At 44.8% G+C, this 21632-nt stretch overlaps 7 protein-coding genes across 7 annotated transcripts; 5 read left to right on the top strand and 2 right to left on the bottom strand.

The window, feature by feature from the left end:
• Positions 1-189: 189 nt before the first annotated feature.
• On the bottom strand, positions 190-1548 carry LRP88_04212 (acyl-CoA dehydrogenase/oxidase; the record flags this gene model as incomplete). Its single annotated transcript, XM_083240789.1, has 1 exon — positions 190-1548. One exon carries the CDS (start codon positions 1546-1548, stop codon positions 190-192), a length of 1359 nt encoding a protein of 452 aa, XP_083103319.1.
• Positions 1549-2002: 454 nt separating this feature from the next.
• On the top strand, positions 2003-3373 carry LRP88_04211 (kinase-like domain-containing protein; the record flags this gene model as incomplete). The annotated part of the gene is made up of 5 exons (XM_083240788.1): positions 2003-2154; positions 2222-2396; positions 2447-2523; positions 2576-2852; positions 2915-3373. The coding sequence occupies 5 exons, from the start codon at positions 2003-2005 to the stop codon at positions 3371-3373; spliced, it is 1140 nt and encodes a 379-aa protein (XP_083103318.1).
• A 715-nt stretch (positions 3374-4088) lies between these two features.
• On the top strand, positions 4089-5525 carry LRP88_04210 (thiolase-like protein; the record flags this gene model as incomplete). Its single annotated transcript, XM_083240787.1, has 2 exons — positions 4089-4588; positions 4643-5525. The coding sequence occupies 2 exons, from the start codon at positions 4089-4091 to the stop codon at positions 5523-5525; spliced, it is 1383 nt and encodes a 460-aa protein (XP_083103317.1).
• A 634-nt stretch (positions 5526-6159) lies between these two features.
• Positions 6160-6715, bottom strand: LRP88_04209 (uncharacterized protein; the record flags this gene model as incomplete). Its single annotated transcript, XM_083240786.1, has 3 exons — positions 6160-6195; positions 6247-6473; positions 6523-6715. 3 exons carry the CDS (start codon positions 6713-6715, stop codon positions 6160-6162), a joined length of 456 nt encoding a protein of 151 aa, XP_083103316.1.
• A 644-nt stretch (positions 6716-7359) lies between these two features.
• Positions 7360-8970, top strand: LRP88_04208 (FAD-dependent oxidoreductase; the record flags this gene model as incomplete). Its single annotated transcript, XM_083240785.1, has 1 exon — positions 7360-8970. The coding sequence occupies one exon, from the start codon at positions 7360-7362 to the stop codon at positions 8968-8970; it is 1611 nt and encodes a 536-aa protein (XP_083103315.1).
• A 681-nt stretch (positions 8971-9651) lies between these two features.
• On the top strand, positions 9652-10197 carry LRP88_04207 (Gfo/Idh/MocA family protein; the record flags this gene model as incomplete). Its single annotated transcript, XM_083240784.1, has 3 exons — positions 9652-9952; positions 10007-10113; positions 10165-10197. 3 exons carry the CDS (start codon positions 9652-9654, stop codon positions 10195-10197), a joined length of 441 nt encoding a protein of 146 aa, XP_083103314.1.
• Positions 10198-10228: 31 nt separating this feature from the next.
• Positions 10229-11015, top strand: LRP88_04206 (uncharacterized protein; the record flags this gene model as incomplete). Its single annotated transcript, XM_083240783.1, has 3 exons — positions 10229-10328; positions 10385-10617; positions 10674-11015. The coding sequence occupies 3 exons, from the start codon at positions 10229-10231 to the stop codon at positions 11013-11015; spliced, it is 675 nt and encodes a 224-aa protein (XP_083103313.1).
• Between the last annotated feature and the right edge of the window lie 10617 nt (positions 11016-21632).

Here is a 21632-nt window from a genome sequence, read left to right as displayed (position 1 = left end):
TTTGAAGTCGTATGTTGAGCAGCCGTTAATAAGTCTCTACGAAGTTAAGAGGTGACTCAAAGGTGGTAAGGGGAAGAAGTCTCAATCACGATGCTGCATGATAATCCAGACCGAGGCAATGATGAGAATAGTAGCACTGAGCTAACAGCAAGTTTTGAACATAGAAGACCGGCCCTAGCAATCACCATTCTACAGCTTTGCTGCCTCCTTGTCTGTTTCCCCTTTTCCCGTTGTTTTATAGCCAAACAAATAAGCGGCAACTTTTCGAATCTGTACCTCCTCACTACCCTCGGTAATTCGGTACCGTCTAAAGTGTCGCCAGATATGCTCGAAAGGATAATTCCGCGAGTATCCATCTCCACCATGGACCTGAATAGCCCGGTCGGCTGCCTCACACGCAAGTCGGTTTGCGTAGTAGTTGCACATGCCGATCTTGTGTCCAAGTTCCTTCTCGATGGCAATCCAAGGGGCTTTCCCGGATGCCTTGGCATGAGCTGTCACCTGGTCCATCTCTACGGCTGTGCGGAGAATCAGCAGCCTCAGCATCTCGGCTTGGGTAGATAGCTCAACGAGAGGCCACTGAATAGCTTGGTTGATGGACAGAGGTTTTCCGAATGGCTTCCTCTTGTTGGCGTACTCGACACTCCGTTCGATACAGAATTGTGCAGCACCGCAACTAGAAGCCGCTTGGCGAATTCGATTTTCGTGGGTAAACGTCTGGGCAATGGCAAGTCCATTGGTAGGTGGCCCTAGGATAGCCGAGGCTGGAACACAGACCCTTTCAAGTTTGATGGTCGCGTGGTCGGTAGGCATGTTGAGTGTCCATTCGTACGAAGTTACCGTCAAACCAGCGGCCTCTCGAGGCACAAGAAATGCCGTGATGCCCTTTGCATCGCCATCTTTACCGGAAGTCCGAGCAAAGATGATGCAGTAATTCGCAGCATGCATGCCCGTCTGCCACTTCTTGTTGCCGTTGATCTCGTAGCCAGGCTCGCCCGAGGGAAGAGTGATGGGTCGCGCCGTTGTGCTCATGTGCGTAGCATCAGAGCCGTGCTCGATCTCAGTCAGCCCAAATGTGGCTCTGAGCTCGCCACGGATGCTAGCCGGGATGAATCTGTCTCGCTGATCCTGCGTGCCATAGTGTGAGATCAAGATGACAAAGGGATTGTTGCCGACGACGCTATGTTCGTTCTGCAGGTCGTTCGCGAGACTCACCCCCCCACCGTACACGGGATGAGCGGCGAGATGATATCGTATGGCGCACATGTACAGATTTAGAGAGGGGTTTCCTGAGCCGCCGTATTCCTTGGGGACCGGGAACCGGTAAAAGCCTGCCTGGTCGGCAAGGTCCTTAGCCTTTTGCAGCAGACTCTCCCAGTCCGCGGTGGGAAGCCCTTGGTTGTCCCATTGCGTTCTAGAGGCCTCACGACGATGGTCAAAGAAGCGGTTGTTGTCGTCCTTGTGCTGTAGGGGTAAAATTGTATCGTTGATAAACTTGTCCAGACGAGCGAGGTAGTCTTGGACCTCGGCGGGGAGCTCAAAGTTCATGGCTTCTGTGACGCAACGAAATCGGATCTGTTAAACTTCCCATAGTGGAAATAAAGCTAGCTTTCTAGCATAAACTTTTAAATACCATGAATTTCCAGTTCTTTAAGTTGTTTTGAATCGTGCGGCTTCAGCTCCGAGGGCCGAGGGCCATTCGGCAACTGACAAGATCTCTGTGAAGCCGTGCACTTCTTTTGTCGTTTGTTTTGGGTTTGATTTGATCCTCCACGTGTTCTCAATTCGGTCAGATGTCCCCTCCTGCGCTTGATAAGCTTTGTCTTTCAGCTCAGTGGACAGCGAACCTTGCTTGAACATCCACGCGTTTGTTTTTGTACTTCGCCATTGTCACCGCGCTGATCGCCCAACCCTGCGTTTGTATTTTGCCAAATCTCTCAGGAGCCATATCTCCAAATCAGTTGGGCAGGTTCTCCACCAGGTCCATCCTTGACTTTTGACAATGAGTCCAACCTCGTCACACGATCTTGACGACCGGGCTTTGGGAAGATACCTTGGCCAATCGGGGAGAATTGCTGGGTTGCAATTGCCAGTGACAACTACCAAGATCGGATACGGTCAGAGCAATCCAACTTATTTTCTTGATGATGCAGAGTGAGTGGCGGCTTCATGATCATGATTGTCTGTAGGCATTGACACTAAACTGACCTGACGATGGTAGGGGAACCAGATTTATTCTGAGAAAGAAGCCTATTGGGCAAGCCATCAGCCCTGTGGCGCATCAGGTCGACCGAGAATACAGGGTCCTCCGTGCACTGGGCTCTGTGGAAGGGTTTCCGGTACCCAAAGTCTTTGACCTGTGCATGGATATGTCCGTGATTGGCACTCCATTTTACGTCAGTGCATGATACTGTGTTGCCTTGCAGTGCTAACCACAGTGAACTAGATTATGGAGTTTGTCCAAGGTAGAATCATGGCCGACATGGACCTACCAGAGCTATCCCCGGCAGATAGACGAAAAGCGTATGTCGAGACATGACCTGTCAAGTCGCATATGTGTAACATTGCGATATAGTTGGTTTTCCGCCATTGAGACACTCGCGTGGCTTCATTCCCTTGGCCCAGACACTATTGGCCTGGATGGCTACGGTAAGAAGAGCGGCTTTTACGCCCGCCAGTGTAACACATGGAGTCGCATCGAAGCGCAACAGGCCGCCATCAAAGATGCTACTACGGGCAAGCCTCTTGGCCGCGCTCACGAAAAGTACGACGACATTATCAACTATGTTGGGAAACACTTGCCTGGCGATCGATATTGCATTGTGCATGGAGACTTCAAGTTCGACAACTTGGTACGTCGCCAGCATTCCCGGATCGTATCGGCGAAGTCTGACTGACCACGGTTCACTGTTAGATCCTTCATCCTACCGAGCCGAGAGTCATTGCTATCCTTGATTGGGAGCTATCTACCATCGGACATCCTCTAGTGGACCTCGCTTTCTCCACAAGCCCCTTCTTCGACCACGTTACCAAGATCGGAAAGCCGTCGTCATCATCAGAGTCGCCCTACAAGCCTGAGAATCGGAAGGCGTATGGTTTACCCGAGCCGCAAGAGCTGTTGGACCGCTACACCGAGATTGTTGGATATGATCTTCGCAACGATGGAGGTGGTAAGGACTGGGAGATTGCGACCATCTTTCACAACATCAGGGGAGGTACGATAGCGCATGGAATCCAGGCAAGAACCATAAGTGGTCAGGCGAGCAGTGAGTTTAGCCACCTCTTCTTCTCTAAGCGTAAGAGGTTTTTGGACACGGCTTGGCAGCAGGTGAAGAAGCTCAAGGAGCAGGAGGTTGTGTGCGCGAACCTTTGACGTTGGCTGTCATTGTCACAATAGATCGCCTCCCATTTAAACATCACCAAGCTCCCAAACTAGATCAAAACTAGATAAATTGAGAATCCACGTAGATATATACATAGGGAATACATTAATTGCTGGGGTCCGATCCTATTCGGGGTCATGAAAAGGGGCCATATCATCAAATCAATCTTTACAGTCACACTCTCGTCGTACCAGCCATGGCATGAAGACATGTTTCAGAATTTAGATGAATAAAGAACTTGTAATATCGATATCGCCCCTTCAACTGGTGCTTGAGACGATTAACAGTTGTCGTTGCCCTGACCCGCATCACATGTGGTTCTCAATCTGTCATGAATTAGGGCTCTCTGTTACCCTATTGTCTGTTGTTGGTACTGTCAAGCCGCGGGCCGGAAAACCAAGAACAAGTGGCTACATGTAGGATTTCCGAGGCCGAGGCTTTGATCCCCGGCTTTCCGTGGCCTTGCCTCGGGGGTCTGGAAGAAGCCGACTGCTAGCGAGCGATTACTCGATAGCGGCATCATGACGCCAGCGCATGCTGGGCAACAGCTTAAATCCAGAAATTGCTGGTGAATTCTTTTCGAATTTGTTTTCCTAGGTCTCAATTGAGCAAAGAACGAGCGGCAACTACGGCGAGAAGCATAAGTGACGTCTACTCTCCCCCGTGACAGTCGGCTTATCGTGTAACATTTCACCAACTCCCATAATGGCAAACCACTCATCAGAAAATCAAGCGTACGTGTTCGGAGTGGGCATGACCAAGTTCATCAAACCCCGCGGCCTACGTGACTACCCAGATATGGGATACGAAGCCGGCGTCAAGGCGATGCTGGACGCCCAGATCAACTACGACGACGTCGAGCATGGAGTTGCCTGTTTTGCCTACGGTGACTCTACGTCTGGCCAGCGAATCTTTTACCAGTTTGGCATGACGAGCATCCCTATCGTCAATACAGCCAACGCCTGCGCCACCGGCTCTGTCGGCTTGTACTTGGCCCGGACCCTTGTGAGGAGCGGCAATGCCGACTGTGTCCTGGTGGTGGGTGTTGAAAAGATGAAGCCGGGAAGCCTCAAGAGTGCTTGGGATGACAGAGCTAGCTCCAGTGGACGTTTCGCTGCCAAGATGAAGCAGTTGGTTGGCATCGAGAAGAATGCGCCGCTGACAGCGCAGTATTTTGGAAATGCAGGTCGGGAATACATGCAAAAGTATGGCCTCGATGGATTCCCTACATCACACCCCTTGGCTAACAGAGCAATTAGATATGGTGCAAAGGCAGAAGACTTTGCCGAGATTGGGCGCATCTCTCATGAACACTCCCAGCGAAACCCTTACGCGCAGTTCCGACAGAGCTATACTCTCCAGGAGATCAAGGACTCACCCGTCATATTTGAACCCTTGACTAAACTCCAGTGTAGCCCAACCAGCGACGGCGCAGCGGCGGCCGTTATCGTGTCGCAAAAGTTTCTCGACGCCCGTCCACATCTTAGGGGCCAGGCAATCCTGATGGCGGGACAGGCCTTCAAGACGGATTCCTCAGAGACCTTCAAGACAAGTTCGATTGAACTTGTAGGATACGACATGACCCAGCGGGCAGCTCGAGCTGCTATGAGCGAAGCTGGGGTAAAGCCAAGCGATGTCCGAGTGTGCGAACTTCATGACTGCTTCTCCACCAATGAGCTGGTCCTACTGGATGCGTTGGAGTTTTCTGCACCAGGAAAGGCGCATGAGATGGTCCGCAGCGGAGACATCACTTACGGCGGCAAGATGGTTATCAACCCATCCGGAGGCTTGATCTCCAAGGGCCACCCCATCGGCGCGACGGGTCTAGCCCAATGCGCTGAGCTTACCTGGCAGCTGCGCGGATGGGCTAACAATAGACTCGTCGAGGACACTTCAGTCGCGGTGCAGCACAACCTGGGCCTGGGAGGTGCTGTTGTGGTCAACGTCTACAAGCGTGCCGACGGGTGCAAGACCAACTCCAAGGTCAGCGACGAGGACATTGCGAGGACGAGCTGGCTGGGGTATAATCCTGCTGTAGAGGCTCGGGGGATCTCGGATAGGGATGCTGATAGAGTCAGGAGTAAGAAGAACCGCAACGACTTTGCTCTGGGTGATGAACTTCGCCCACGGTCTGGTTTGTAGAATAGTTGAGTAAGATAGTCGGTGCGTTGGTACTCGCCACCAGTATGAATACAGTTGCTCCATGGGCGATATTTCTTTATTTATTTCTTGCCAAAACGTCTAGTTTTGTCTCCTTCTCTGCGGCCAAAAATGCCCAATTATGCCAGAGACGGCTGCTTCGCGCACTATGGTGACGTTTCTGGGACCTGCGAAAGAGCTCATCACGACTCGTCGCCGGCACTTCCTGAATTGAGAAGATGAACGATTCTGATTTCATAGTGGAGATTATCAGTTGGCCAGGGCGAAATTGTGTGAATCGAGATGGATGAATGACTGGTGATCCATCTCGTCTGGGAAAGGCTTATGGGGAGGAGAGATTGAGAAGACTGGAGTTGGTCACGACTGACATGCAGACCGTATTTGAGGCCTTTCATAAACTAAAAAGGTTTGATGCAGCATTCATTTATGATTCATCGCCGTTCGGCCTAGCGCCATGAACGATCCCCAACTTTCATGATCTACGCCCCTTAGAGCATGCTACAGACGCAAATGACTTTCTTCCAAGATGAAGGGACCAATACCATGGTTAAATCATCAGTTCAACAAGAATCATAGTTGCTATCTCATGACTCAGTCATGGCTCTGCAGCAGCTCATCATTGAGAAAGGGCATTGACAAATGCCGACATGTCCTGAAAGAGATGATTAGACGATTCGGAAACAGCCAAGACAGCAATACATACCGCCCAAACCTGATAAAGACTGATTCTTGGACTGTCACCTTGGGAACCAGTGACGTGAACGCGGCCTGCATACTCTGATGCGACACGCTGGCCATTCTTGAACTCCATTTCGGCCCGACCGGTGAACAGAAGATCGTCCGCGTCTGGCCCGCAGACATATACTTTCAAGACCCTATGCGTCCTCGACGCGATCTTATCCCATGCACGCTTGCGGGAAAGTCGAATCTCTATCTTCTGTAAGATATGCTGCGGAGACTCATGTCAGGTTCAACTCACCCTCCGATCCACGAGATGGGACAGGGCCAAAGTGAGCCACACCATCATTAGCAAATATCTCATTGGCGAGGATGTCACCGGAACTGGGACTACTGTCGTCGAGAAGTAGGTAAAAACGCTCAATGAGGTTCTTGACCGCTTGAGAAACCTCGATGCCCGTATGCCATTCAGTAGAGTCGATGCCGTAGCCCATTACTTGCGAGAGTTATTTGAGTCGAAACCAAAAAAAAAACCTGTGTCCCCATTCGCCAAATGACCTTCTGTGTTTAGGTATCTACTTATTTCATTTCACGGGGGGGAACCCGGTAAGTTCCAATCCATGCCCGCTACAGCCCGCGGTGAGTAGCGGCTGGACGAGCCAATTCCTGATTGCCGAGACTTGTACTTTCCGAGGATTCATATTCTTCTAAAATTACCTAGGGCACTTTATGGTCATTGCCAGGGACTGACCGGCGTAAGGTCACCTCTTAGTACAGACACCTCGGGCCTCGGCCACCCTGTCTGGCAACCACAGCACCCATTTCGAGGAGCCTGCACAATTGGATCGTCTGGACCAATTATGCAACAGTTATGTTACCCCGCAAAATCCGGGGTCTGTAATCGATGTATAAGTCAGAGATCTGAGTCTGTTGCTAGATCCACCTGTCCAAGTTTCCAACCTCTTGTTCATGATTAATCACAATTCAACCATCTAAACTGATCAAGTCATTCATCGGGATCCGTTTTCCTTATAGCATGTCTCTTTGCTGCCTTAGAGCGCCCTCGGTGGGCTTTGCCAGGCCAACTCAACGACGATGGCGGGCTCTTGCTGACACCACATTACCCAAGTACCGTTCTATGGCTTCCCTTCAGGTCAAGCAAAAGCCAGATGTCATAGTTGTCGGTAGCGGTATTGCTGGACTTTCCGCAAGTATCGCAGCAGCGGAAAAAGGGGCTTCGGTCCTTCTCCTTGAACGCTTCCACGGCGGAGGCACCACGGCCCTCTCAGGCGGTATTGTCTACGCTGGTGGGGGGACACAGCAACAGAAAGAAGCCGGATACGATGATACCCCGGAAAACATGTTTGCCTATCTACGCCAGGAGATTGGAGACGTGGTTCAGGAGAAGACGCTAAAGCGATTCTGTGACGAAAGTCCTGGAATGATTCAATGGCTGGAGAAGCACGGTGCTCGCTTCAAGGGAGCTTTGAGTCCATACAAGACGAGCTATCCCAACACTCAGCATTACCTCTACTTTTCGGGTTCGGAAAAGGCATACCCGTACTCATCACTCGCGAAGCCTGCACCGCGAGGGCATCGCATGGTGCACGATGGATTCTCCGGAGCCGGCATCGCCAAAGCCTTACTTGATGCGGCCAGACGACTTGGTGTTCAGATTGTGCCAGCCAGCAAAGTCGAGAAGATTCTTTTGGCCAAAGATGGCTCCGTCCGAGGAGTCGAGTACCTCACACTAGCCAACTCAGCCTCAAAGCTTGCTAAGCATGAGAAGCTGACCAGTCGAGCTCTCAACTACCAAATCACGCTGCCCCCCATTGCAGGATGGCTTCATAACCGTGCCAGCAAAATATTCGAGCGCAACGCTCAGTTTGCGGCGGCCGAGGCACCCGCTGTCATCTTGGCAGCTGGAGGCTTCTCCTATAGTCCTGAAATGAGAAGGACATATCTTCCCGACTTCCAGGGCGTCACTCCTCTTGGGACACCAGCTGACGATGGCTCTGGTATCATGCTAGGAGTAGCCGTTGGAGGCTCCACATCCCACATGGGCTGTATGTCGACCTGGAGGTTCTTATACCCCCCGAGCGCTCTTCTCGAGGGCGTTGTCGTGGCCAACCAAGGGGAACGCGTTGGTGCTGAGGATGTGTACGGTGCCTTGTTGACAGAGAAGATGATGCGTAATCACCAGTCCCAAGGTTTTGCCATCTATGACTCGACGCAGTGGGCCAAGGCGAAGAAGCAACTGCCCGCGCAAGTACCTCCTGTCTTGAAGTTACAGAGGTACCATTGGCTATACTGGGACCATAAGAAGGCCAGGTCTCTTGAGAAACTAGCCAAGAAGTTCGGAATTTCGCCTCAGGGCTTGAGGCAGACTGTCGATGCCTATAACGACGCCATCAAAAACGACAAGCCTGATCCGGCGAACAAGATGCCCGACACGCGATCTCCTATCCTGAAACCACCATTTTACGGCATCGATATATCTATCAAATTGACAAAGGGTCTTCAGCAAGTCATTGGGCTGTCGCTTGGTGGCCTACGAGTCGAGGAGGAGTCAGGGTTGGTTCTTAATGAGGCTGGAAAGCCAATCAAAGGTTTATATGCCGCGGGAAGGAATGCTGTGGGTATTTGTTCAAGCACGTATGTGAGCGGCCTCTCTCTTGGTGACGGTGTATTCTCAGGCAGACGGGCTGGTGTTCACGCTGCTGGAAACGTGAAGACGACGTCATCATAGTAAAGTGGGTCTTGTGCTTGTCCAGCTATGGACTCCATAATAGGAATCTTTTGCCGCTTGCTCGAAGCTTGGCAGCGGTCCTGTGGGAAAGAAGGGTTGAGCTAAAAGATCTTGTTGATCCTCTCTACCGTGAATTGCCTCAATCGCAAGAAGGGGCTTACTCTAGCCGAGCCTTCGCCGAAATTTCGGCGGGCTTTTACCGTGTATCCCGTGGGAGGCGTGGGAGGATTGCTTGGTTATCTTATCTCACCTGGAACATCCCAACCTCGTCCAATGGCGCGTCCTGTTTGAGCGGCCAATCAACAATTAAGTGTCTAGGCGGCTCCTAGCCATCCTAGTTGTTGACCAGTCCCGATACTCCGCGACCAATGACCGACACTCCCCGATGATGCCTTCAACAGGCTAAATGGGTCAACGTCGTATGCTTTGAATGAGGGGTCAAGATGTGGAACAGATCACATTAGTCATGTCGAAACAGACAACATTCCAATGATCTTCTTACACTTTGTTCGCCCTGTGCTTTTGTCCTGTGCTTTTGTCCTCTACATAAGCATTCTACTGAACCAACGCTTCTGTTTACGGACGTCGGGTGAATACCTCGTCGAAGAGTTATCACAGCAAATCCTTGGTACTAACGAAAAAGCTTCTTTATATACAACCCCTTACACTCGATAAGACAAAATGGCGCCTATCAAAGTGGGAATCGTCGGGTACGGCTTCGCTGCAAAGAACTTCCATATCCCATTCATCTCAGCGAACCCAGATTATCAGATCGTCGCGATTCTTCAGAGAGCAGAGGCTCCGGCTGATCCCTCATCAGCAACACCGGGATCCCACTGCACGGTTGACTTGCCTGGCATTAAGCACCATCGCACGGCTGAGGATTTCTTTGCTGATTCCGAGATTGCATTTGTTGTCGTTGCAACTCACACGGACACCCACGCTTCATTTGCTGAGAAAGCTTTGCAATCGGGAAAACATGGTATGGATTCAATGATAGAGGAGACGTCCATTGACTGACCTGTCAATATTACAGTGATTGTCGATAAGCCTTTTGCTCGATCAGCCGAAGAGGCAGATCAAGTCATCAAACTTGCAGATGAGAAGGGGTTGATCTTGACCTGCTTTCAAAACAGACGATGGGTAAGTTCGTCCAACCTCACCCTGAATGACGATTCAACAAGCTGAAGATAGTTTCAAGGATGGCGACTTCCAGACACTGCGTAGCCTTGTGTCGAAGAACGCTCTGGGGAAGATCATGGAGGCTGAAATTCATTACGACTTCGAATCCCCGCCGTGGCTGTCACACATGACCGAGAAGAAGTATACTCCGGGATCAGGAATGGCATTTGGCCTAGGTTAGTGATTCACATCTCAACTCAATCACAAAAGCATTTGGCTGACCACGGCTCAGGAACCCATAGCATTGATCAAGCCGTTGTGCTCTTTGGGCGTCCCAAGTCGGTGACTGGCTTTCTCCGTGCCCAGCGTGGAATCGAGAGCGAAGTTGAAGATTCGTTCACCATCATTCTGCAGTATGAGGGCAAACAGAAGGATCTATTGGTCACTGTGAAAACGAGTGTGACAACACCACTAGCGCAGCAACTGAAGTTTCTTGTGAGGGGAACAGAGGGGTCATACATCAAGGTGAGTCATGCCAACTAGTTTCGCGAGGCTGTTCAAGGCTGATTTTACAACCACAGTGGCAACAACGTAGCACATGTCCACAGGAAGAACAGATTCAGAAGGGCGTCAAGCCGCTGGACCCAGACTTCGGAAAAGAGCCTGAGGCTTTACAAGGGACATTGACCACGTACAAGGTGTTTGATGAACGCTACCAGAAGCTTGACCCAGAGACAAACAAGTATACTGGGAGGTATCCCACGATTACCGGTCGATGGATTGGTATTTATGAGAATGTGGCCAACGCTATCAATGGGAAGGACGAGCTTGCCGTCAAGGCAACTCAATCTCGGGATGCCATCAGGGTTATTGAGCTGGCTCGAGAGTCCCATGAGAAGGGAGCCACCATCCCTTGGAGATGAACGATTCAAATGCACGATGAAGACATTAGCTATCTAACCTGCAAAGCTAATCGGCTCTAGTTATTGTAGTGGTTTACTAGTTTCTTGCTACAGTCATCTCAGATACAGACATTGCTTAACACAGTTCGCCATCTGCTAGTCTGTCATTTCGTCATGCTTAGTGCAGTAACCATATACCCTCCACTGTTCATCGTCCAAAGATACCGTCACTCTTTGGCTCAAACTCAACGTGCCGTCGGTCAACGACTTCCTCAGGGATCTCAATCGGGTTTTCGGCCGTGATTCCCTCCAAGATAGGAACTGTCATACCGAGCTAAAAGTGTTAGCACTTGCAAGATGGTGGATGGACGATGTGGCATACCAGAAAGTATCTCAGTTTAGCTGAGTGAAGCATATTTGCGGCCTTAGAAGATCGTGTACAGTGACAAGCGCTGGATTATGCAGATTGAGAGACATGTGAGAGCTGCCGGTGGCAATAATAGCATCTTCCACGGATTCTCCCGGAAAAGGCTGTCCAGAACTGGAACCAAGAAGCCAGGCTGGGTCTCCGTGCTTATAACACGGGATAGTATCGTTGATCTGATTCTCTATAATGAGATCGACCACAGACCCAACCGGCAGTTCACTAATGATATGCTTGTTCAACATCTCATTAGGGTCAAGTCTATGAAAGAGAAGAGGGGTCATGGAACCGTGGAATAGTTGCCAGGGCTTTTCATTCAGGTAGAACTCGGGAACTTTCGGCACCGTCAATGACGGCTGTGAACCAGCTGACAATCGGAATGTAAAATCAGCACGTTCCGGGTGCTCCTTGTTGGTGGTGGGGGGAGGCCTTCAAGGATAGGGAGCAATGAATTGACCATCTGTCATCTTGCAGTGGGGATTGGTGGAAGCATCAGCAAGGAGACAGACATCCTTGGGCGATGGGGGTGCAGGAAGCACTATTGGCTCCCCATATCTAGGTAAGCGCTCGGCGTTTATACGGATTGAGTCAGACTTTCACTGTTGATTGTAGTTTGGAGATGGACAAACCGGATATCTTAGAATCTAGTAACCCTGGAGGTTTTGCAACTGGCTCGTTGATGAAATTCGGATGGCATAATCGCCTGGTTCGGCATCGAGCTTGACTAATATTGTAATCCGGGCAGCACTCGGCATGTATACGACCTGTTACACGCGGTTAGCTACAAGTTTCACTCCTTACGATTGCACGTAATCGGTTTGTTCAGGAACGACAAAGTCACCATTTTTCGCAACGACGGTCATCTTGTGGCCGTCAATGGAAACTTTGACTGAGTGTTCGAAGCCGCTGTTCATGAGGTTAATCATGATGTATCTCTGGCGGCCTGTCTCAAAGACCTGAGAGGGTTAATACCTAACTTACTAACCAAAAGCTTTTCAGCTCAACTCATAGTCGGCACTAGTTGCCGAACAACCCTCATCTGGGAGGCCCGCAGGTTGTATGCACCCTTTACCATCAAGGGCGTTACCATTCAGGTGCTCGAAATCGGGCTGACGGCAGTGTACACGGCCCTTGCCTACCCCCGGAACATTTCATCAGTTCATACTCAAACATGCGTCTGGGGTGAGCTGTACGTACCGTTGACCAGAACGGAGTCATAGCAGTAGTACTCGGACCCTTCAGCCTTCATGCGAAGCAGTTTTCACACAGTGTCGCGGTGCTGATGGTTCTGGATTGCGGCATGTTGTATGGCACGCTCTGCCTCTTCGATCCGATGTAGTTCGAGGGTAGGATTTGTAATCAGATGATAGGGGCGCGGTCGTGTTGGGCTTGGTGCTACGTAGACAAGGCCGTAGAGTCCCTAAAAATGTCATTAACGGTATTCGAGAAAGGAGGGATAATGAGCACATACATCCACTGAAGCCGATGAAGTATGGTCAATGTACCAATTTAGGCCCCAGCTGCGTGTGGTATCATACACGGTCGAGCAATTACTTCTCGGCAGGGTGGGAAACTAGGTCCATTGGTGTTAGATGTAGCTCATGAAGCCTCTCTTGGTCAAAGACAGGTTAGACAACTCACCTGTGATAGACCAGCAGTGCCATCATTCCATGGACCAGTCCTAATGGAGCCTTATCAGTAATCAAGACGATGAACGGCGACAAAAGCAGATCTGCCGTCGAGAACTTTTTGTAACTCACTTGGGGTGTCCAAAGCCAGACCTAGGTACAGTCATATCCTAGCATACCAAAACGCACAATAAGAGAGCATATTCCATACAAGTGAATGGAAGACTGCACATATATGTCACTCCGGACATATATCTCAAGCATGTCTCCTTCTTCAGCGTGCAATGTTGGGCATGGGCTCTGGACATTGCAGACGAACATCACCCTCCACCGGCCGCCATCTTGTCTATACGTCAGCGTATTATAGATAGGCTTAGCCTGGGGTCGCTTACCCGGGTTCATCCATCTAACGCCCGTCCCAAGCTCATAAGGTCGAGTTAAACGTCCCTGCCGTGACGGGTCATCGTCAGTCCCAGCCCAGGGGACGAATTGAGATGGAAATCGTAGGTAACCGAGACAAAGCGTTATGAACACGCAAAAAGCAGCGATAAATGACATCCAGGCTTTCTTTGAGTGGTGATAGTGGAGCCTTGCCATTGAGAGCAAGCCAGCGCTGCTCTGAGCCGTAGATTCAACCTTCTCCATTCTCGACAGCACGAAAGTCTTGCAAGAAGATAAGCTGAGATGGAAGGAGAAAGTTGAGGGCGTGCTCTCTCCCCCCAGAGTCGTCAGGACGAGAAGATAAATACATCGGCAGTTCTTAGCCTGGACGCTGGGTCCATGTTGCTAGTAGGGGGCCACGATAATCCATGCTCAGCTCGGCCAAGCCGAACCCACGATGTCACTAGCTAGAGTTTACCTAGCATCCACAGAGGTCAATGACAACTCGAGAATGGTGAAATAAGACCCATCACGAAACCCCGGAAAGGGGGAGCAGGTCTATCACTTCGTTGATCAAGCGGCACATGGCATTATAAGACATGGGAAGAGCCTGTCATTCTGCCTAAACCCAACCTAACTCCTCAGCAGTCACCTCGAGGACCTTATTTACCACCATGCGTCTCTCTGTCTTGAACCCTGGCTTGATATTGCTGCTTGGGGATGCGGCATTGGCGGCGAGAAAGTACAACTTGACCATGGTCACTTTGGTCCAGCATTTGCTGATGGTCAAAGGGGTCCGATATGGATCTCTCCAGCATCATGGAGGCCACGGCCGTACTCGCTTGTGTGATCTTCGCCTGAAGACATCAAGAGTATGGAACGAGCTAAAAAAAAGTCCCCGACATGTAGTCATCAGCGATTGGAACGCCGAGCCTATGGACATCCTGCTGATTATGTATCGTGACACGGGTATTGTGCCATGGTGCAGCAACTCTGTCGTGTTGAATGTAAAAGGAAGGACATACTGCCACCCCAAGGAGCTCTTGGAGGAGGTACGCGGTTCAGGAAGAAACGGCCTTGGGTGTTTGCTCCAGGCAAGACAGGACATGTACACCAACGAACAGGTGTGCGAACCAACAGAAGGCCAGCGCGAAGTCATCACTGCTCAAAATGACGAGGAATGAATTTGGATCAACTTCATTCACTCGGGAGCACATCACGAGCTGCAGATAAGCGTCGACGAGCACGAGGTGTATGCGATTGCAGCGGATGGGGAGGTTGTGTATCGGCAAAAAGCCCACGCTGCAAACTGCAACTTAGGGGCACGTATTAGGAATGTACATCATCTGTTCCTTGAGTCTACCATCTAAATGCCAGCGTTGTAATGGACTTATTGGACCCGTAGTATTCTAGTTCACTTGAACAAGAAGCCTGGGGACTACGCCATTCGAGCCACATCATTGAGGACAGAACAGATCATCCAAGGCCTCGGCCTTCTTCGATACCCATCGCAGCTAAAGGGGAATGCTGCCAATGTCCCTGACACCAAGCCATGGGGGCACCTCAACGGTTCGCTTGTCTCACCCGCCCTCACAGCAATAGATGAAATGAAGCTAGCCCCTTACCCTCATCAACCACCCCCCGCCAAGTCGGACAACACAATCAAGTTCCTGGTTAACATGACGAGGTCTAGGGCTTGGGCTTTGGGCGTCGGCTACCATCAGGCAATCCGCCAGCAACTACCCCAACTGCTTTGGGATGGATCATCTCGCGGCCAGACGACCTATGGCGACAATCGGCTCCGGAACGAGTCCGTTGTGGACATAATTTACGAAAATGGAGCAAATGTGACGTCGCAGCATCCATTGCATAAGCACAACAACAAGGCTTGGATCATCGGCACAGGCGAAGGTGGCTTTCCCTGGCATATAGTTGCTGATGGCATTGAAGGAGGCGCCGCAAAGAACTTTAACTTCGAAAATCCGCCGATCCGAGACGACTATGGGCTTGGAAACGGGACTGGCGACTGGATAGTTATTCGCTATGAGATTATATTCCCTGCTATTAACGTATTTGATAAGCGAGTGAAACAGACAAGCGAGTGAAACAAAAATCCCTCAACCTACACCTTATCCATTTGATCAATTGATTCTTAACCACCAGCATGTCACAATCTAATTATGAGGCTAGAATGCTTCTTGCCCTTCAGGCCCTTCAAAATGACCCAAAATTAAAGCTCCGACGCGCTGCAACGATCTATATAGTCAATCTAACAACGCTCTGGCGTCGGCAGCAGGGTATTCTTTCTAGGCGAGATACCATCACGAAATCACGCAGGCTATCTGATCTAGAGGAAGAGGTCCTTATTTACTTCATTCTTAACCTAGATTCGCGAGGATTTCCCCCCCGGCTACGTAGTATTAAAGATATAGCTGATCAATTGCTTGCCGACCGCGACGCGCCACCAGTTGGCACGCGTTGGGCTCATAACTTCATTAAGCGATACCTAGACCTTAAGATGCGTTTTTTCCATAAATACGACTACCAGAGAGCCAAGTGTGAAGATCCAACCATTATCCGCGATTAGTTTCGGCTTATAGCGAATATAATCGCGAAGTATGGTATCTAATTAAATAATATCTATAACTTTAACGGGACTGGCTTTCTTATGGGTATGATTATAAGCGGAATGGTTATCATAGGCTTAGAAAGGCGTTCAAAGCCGAAATCAGTGCAGCCTAGAAACCGGGAATGGATTACGGTCATTTAAGCGATCAATGCGGAAGGCTAGGCGATCTAGCCGTTTATCATCGGTGCAGGCCAATATCACCTTGCCAACTGGTACCGAGAAAGCAACCTCCCGGGCGATTGGGCTATTGCGATGACCCAAAATGGCTAGACCGATAATGAGACTAGTCTCAAGTGGCTTAAGCACTTTGACCGGTGCATAACCAATCGATCAATTGGTTCCTATCGTCTTTTAATCCTCGATGGCCATAAAAGTCACTAGTCTATCGACTTTGAGAGATATTATGAGGAAAAGAAGATCATCTGGCTTTATATGCCGCCTCATTCCTCTCATCTACTCTAGCCCCTTAACGTCAGCTGCTTTAGCGTGCTAAAGCGAGCTTATAGTCGAGAAATAGAGCGATTAATTAGATGCTCTATAACCCACGTTTCAATAACTAAGTTCTTTCCGGCCTTCCACGTAGCACACGAGGCCACTATGACGGAAAGAAATATCAGGGGGGCTTTTAAAGGAGCTAGTCTTATTCCTCTTGACCCAGAAACTATGGTCTCAAAGCTTGATGTGCAGCTACGGACTCCAACGCCTACCGAGGAGGGGGCTAAACCCTCTACCCCTTAGGTCTCAAGGACCCCAAAGACTATGCTTAAGGCTAGATCTCAGTCTAAATACCTCGAAAGGCGGATCAGAAGGCATAAGAGTAGCTCCCCAGAGTCAATTATAAAGGCTATGAAGTCTCTTACGAAGGCAGTAAAGGGAAATATGCATCAGACGGCATTATTGCGGGCTAAGGTTAATAACCTTCGAGAGGCAAATAAGATACTAAGCCAGCGCCAGAGGGCAAAAAGGACCAGACTATAGAAAAGAGGGGTAATGACGGTAGAGGAAGGTCATCAGGCAATTGATCAGATGGATATAGATACGTAGGTAGTGGGCGAATCGTCGAGGAGTGGTGGTCGAGGAAGGTTAGTCAGACTAGGTATTCGGCGCTATAGTGTCTGCGGTAAGCCCGGCTATAATATAAGGACCTATTAGGTAGTAATTAAGATATCTAGAGAAGAGTATAGCGATTAGTTTTAATTAATTAAATAGTCTATAGTGTTTTTATTATAATTTCTAATAAGAAGGTTAGGATTTTTTTATTTTACTTACTTATTTATTTTACTCGCTTATTAAGTATATTATTATACTTAGATTAATTATAGATATTATAGTATTAAATACTTAATTTAATTAACTTTTTTTAATTATTATTTTTTAATAATTTTATTATTACTTAAGTATCTAACATATATGCATAGCTTACGTGATAAATAAGTATGTATAATAGTATATTATATTACTAAAATCCCACTTACCCTAGACCTCTTAACTTTTTTTATAAAATAATTAGAAACCTAAAAAGAGTATTTTTATAAACCTAACCTTTTAAGAAACCTTATAATAATTTTTTTAGATTTTTTAAAAAGCCCTTTATAAAGAAATAATTAAATATATAATATAAATATATTTTTTTTATACTACCCTATAAGGAGTATTATAAGATTTTTCTAAAAAAAATATATAAAATAATATATTATATAATAAGTCTAATATTAAAACTTTATTTATTTTAAGCTTTATCTTAAATTTTAAGAGCTTTTTTAATTTCTTTTTATAAGATATAAATACCTATATTATACATACTTATTTATTATACAAGCTAATATATATAATAAGCATGCGACGCATCTAAGTATACAACATACTTTTCCCTCCTATACCTAACTTTTTAATTAATTAATTAATTTTTTTACCACTAAATATATTAGACCTAAATACTAAGGCTAAAACCCTTCTTGCCCTTTAAGCCCTTTAAAATAACCTAAAACTAAGCGTCTGATGCGCTGCAAAGATCTATAAGGTCTCCGAGCCAAGGCTGCGTCGTCGCAGACAGGGAATCCAATCGCGATGCGATTGGATTCCAAAATCACGCCGACTATCTGATCTAGAGGAACAGATCATAGTTCAGTTCATTCTCGACCTAGATTCGCGAGGATTCCCCCCCCGACTGCGTGTTATTAAAGAAATAGCTAATTAATTACTCGCTAACCGCGATGCATTACCCATCGGTAAGCGCTGGGCTTATAACTTCGTTAGGCGATACGAAGAGGTTAAGACGTGTTTTTTTCGTAAATATAACTACTAAAGAGCTAAATGCGAAGATCTAATTATTATTCGCGATTAATTTAGGCTTATAGAGAGCATAATCGCGAAATATAATATTAACCTTACTAATATCTATAATATTAATAAGACTAGCTTTATAATAGGTCTAATTATAAGCGGAATAGTTATTATAGGCATAGATAGGCATAGAAAGCTAAAATTAATATAGCCTAGAAACTAGGAATAGATTATAATAATCTAAGTAATTAATATGGAAGGCTAGGTAATCTCGCTATTTATTATTAGTGCGGGCTAATATTACCTCGCTAATTAGTACTAAGAAAGTAACCTCCTAGGTGATTAGGCTATTGCGATGACTTAAAATAGCTAGACTAATAATAAGATTAGTCTTAAATAGCTAAAATACTTTAACTAGTATATAAGTAATTAATTAATTAGTTTTTATTATCTTTTAATCTTAGATAGCTATGAAAGTTATTACTTTATTAACTTTAAGAGATATTATAAGAAAAATAAGATTATTATACTTTATATACTACCTTATTTATCTTATTTACTTTAGCCTCTTAATATTAAGTACTTTAACCTACTTAAGTAAGCTTATAGTTAAGAAATAAAGTATTTAATTAGATGCTTTATAACCTATATTTTAAAGACTAAGTTCTTTCTAGCCTTCTACGCCATATATTAGGCTACTATAATAGAAAGAAATATTAAGGCGGCTTTTAGAGGAGCTAGGCTTATTCCTCTTAACTCAGAAAGTATAGTCTCGAAGCTTAATATATAGCTATAGACTCTAATGCCTGCCGAGGAGGTAGCTAGCCCTATGACCCCTTAGGCATTAAAGACTTTAAAGACTATCCTTAAGGCCTAATCTTAGTCTAAATACCTTAATAAATAAATTAAAAGGTATTAAAGTAGCTCCTTAGAGTTAATTTTAAGAGCTCTTAAGTTACTTACTAAGGGGACTAAGGTAATAATATATAAAAATGCCTTATTAAGGTCTAAGAATAAAGACCTTTAAGAGGCAAATAAGATACTAAGCCGGCGCTAGAGGGCAAAAAGGATTAGATTATAGAAAAGAGGGGTAATAATAATAGAGGAGGGAAGGCAAGTAATTAATTAGATAGATATTAATGCGTAGGTAGTGGCAGAATTATTAAGAAGTAGTAGTTAAAGAAGGTCGGCGCGACCGGGGGTTTAGTATTATAGTATCTATAGTAAGCCCGGTTATAATATAAGGACTTATTAGGTAATAATTAAGATATCTAGGGAAGAGTATAATAAGTAGTTTTAATTAATTAATTAATTTTTTATATTTTTATTTTAGTTTATAATAATAAGGTTTAAGAAAAGTATATTATATACTTAGATGCGTTATATACTTATTATATATATTATATAATATATATAATAAGCGAGTGGGACAGACAAGCGAGCGGGATAGCTAGATTATATATTAAAACTAGGATTTTTAAATAATTCTAGAAAATTTATATTAAGCTAAGGAAAGCTAAAAATTAGAAGTTAGCTTAATTATATAATATATTATTAATCCTGATTTTTATAGATTATTAGAAAAATACCCTATAGGGTAGTTTAGAAAAAGTATATTCATACTATATAAATAGCTATTTCTCTATAAAGGAGATTTTTTAAAAATCTATAAAAATTAGATATACTTTATTTATGAGTTAAATAGCTAGAAATACTCTTTATAAGTTTCTAGCTATTTTATTAAAGTTTTTATTAAAGTTTAAAAATCCTAGTTTTAGTGCACAGTCTAGCTGTCCCGCTCACTTGTCTGTCCCACTTGCTTATTATATATATTAAGTAATTAATTAGATAGGTATTAGTGCGTAGGTAGTAGCTAAATTATTGAGAAGTAATAATTAAGGAAGGAGAGCGTGACTAAGGGTTTAGCGCTATAGTATATATAATAAGCCTAGTTATAATATAAGAATATATTAAGTAGTAATTAAGATATCTAGGGAAGAATATAATAAGTAATTTTAATTAATTAAATAATTTATTATATTTTTATTATAATTTATATCTTAAAAGTTAAGATTTTTAATTTATATATTTATTTAATTTATATACTTATTAAGTATATTATATAAAAGTTATATTTTATGATTTTTTTATATAATAATATATTTAATAAAACTTAGTATTTTATTAATAAAAATTATATTTAAATAGATTTTTATAAATTTATATATTAATAAGTAATTAATAAATTATTATAATTAATAAATATATTTTATTTTAATTTTAAAGTATATAAAGATATTATTTATATATAAGATATAATTTATATTTAATATACTTATAAATACTAAATAAATATATTTAAAATAAATATATTAAATAATTTAATTAATTTAAATATTATAATAATATACTTAAAATAGCTTTATTTTATTTAATAATTAATCTTTTAATAATTCTTTATATTAAGCTTAATTAAATATTAAATAATATAAATATTAATCTTAGATATATATTTTATTTTATAAAGCTCATTTTATAAATTATTAATAAATAATAAATTATTATATAATATATATAATAAGTATATATTATATATAAGTATATATTATACTTTTTTTATACCTTTAAAATAAAAATTATAATAAAAATACTATAAATTATTTTATTAATTAAAATTACTCGCTATACTCTTCCCTAGATATCTTAATTACTACCTAATATATTCTTATATTATAACTAGGCTTACTATAGATACTATAATGCTAAACTCCCGGTCGCGCCGACCTCCTTTAATTACTATTCCTTAACGATTTAGCTATTACCTACGTATTAATATCTATTTAATTAATTACTTACCTTCCTTCCTCTATTATTATTACCCCTTTTTTTTATAATTAAGTCCTTTTTGCCCTCTAGCGCTAGCTTAATATCTTATTTACCTATTTAAGTTCTTTAACCCTAGCCTTAAGTGAGGCAACCTTATATATAACTATCTTTATTCCCTTAGAAAAAGACTATATAGCTTCTAGAATTAACTCTAGGGAGCTACTTTTATGCCTTTTTACTTGCTTCTTAAGGTAATCTAACTAAGATTAAGCCTTAAGCATAGTCTTTAGGGTCTTTAAGACCTAAGGGGTTAACGGTTTAATCACCTCCTTAGGCGGCATTAGAGTCTATAGCTATATATTAAGCTTTAAGACTATACTTTCCGGGTTAAGAGGAATAAGCTTAGCTCCTCTAAAGGCTAACTTAATATTTTTTTCTATTATAGTGGCTTAAAATGCGGCGTAGAA

The sequence above is a fragment of the Fusarium phalaenopsidis genome, assembly GCF_050370095.1.
Source record: "Fusarium phalaenopsidis strain FUZ10S chromosome Unknown contig_32290, whole genome shotgun sequence".
NCBI lineage: Eukaryota > Fungi > Ascomycota > Sordariomycetes > Hypocreales > Nectriaceae > Fusarium > Fusarium phalaenopsidis.
The sequence above is the reverse complement of the archived record's forward strand: the minus strand, read 5'-3'. Positions and strand labels throughout refer to the sequence as shown.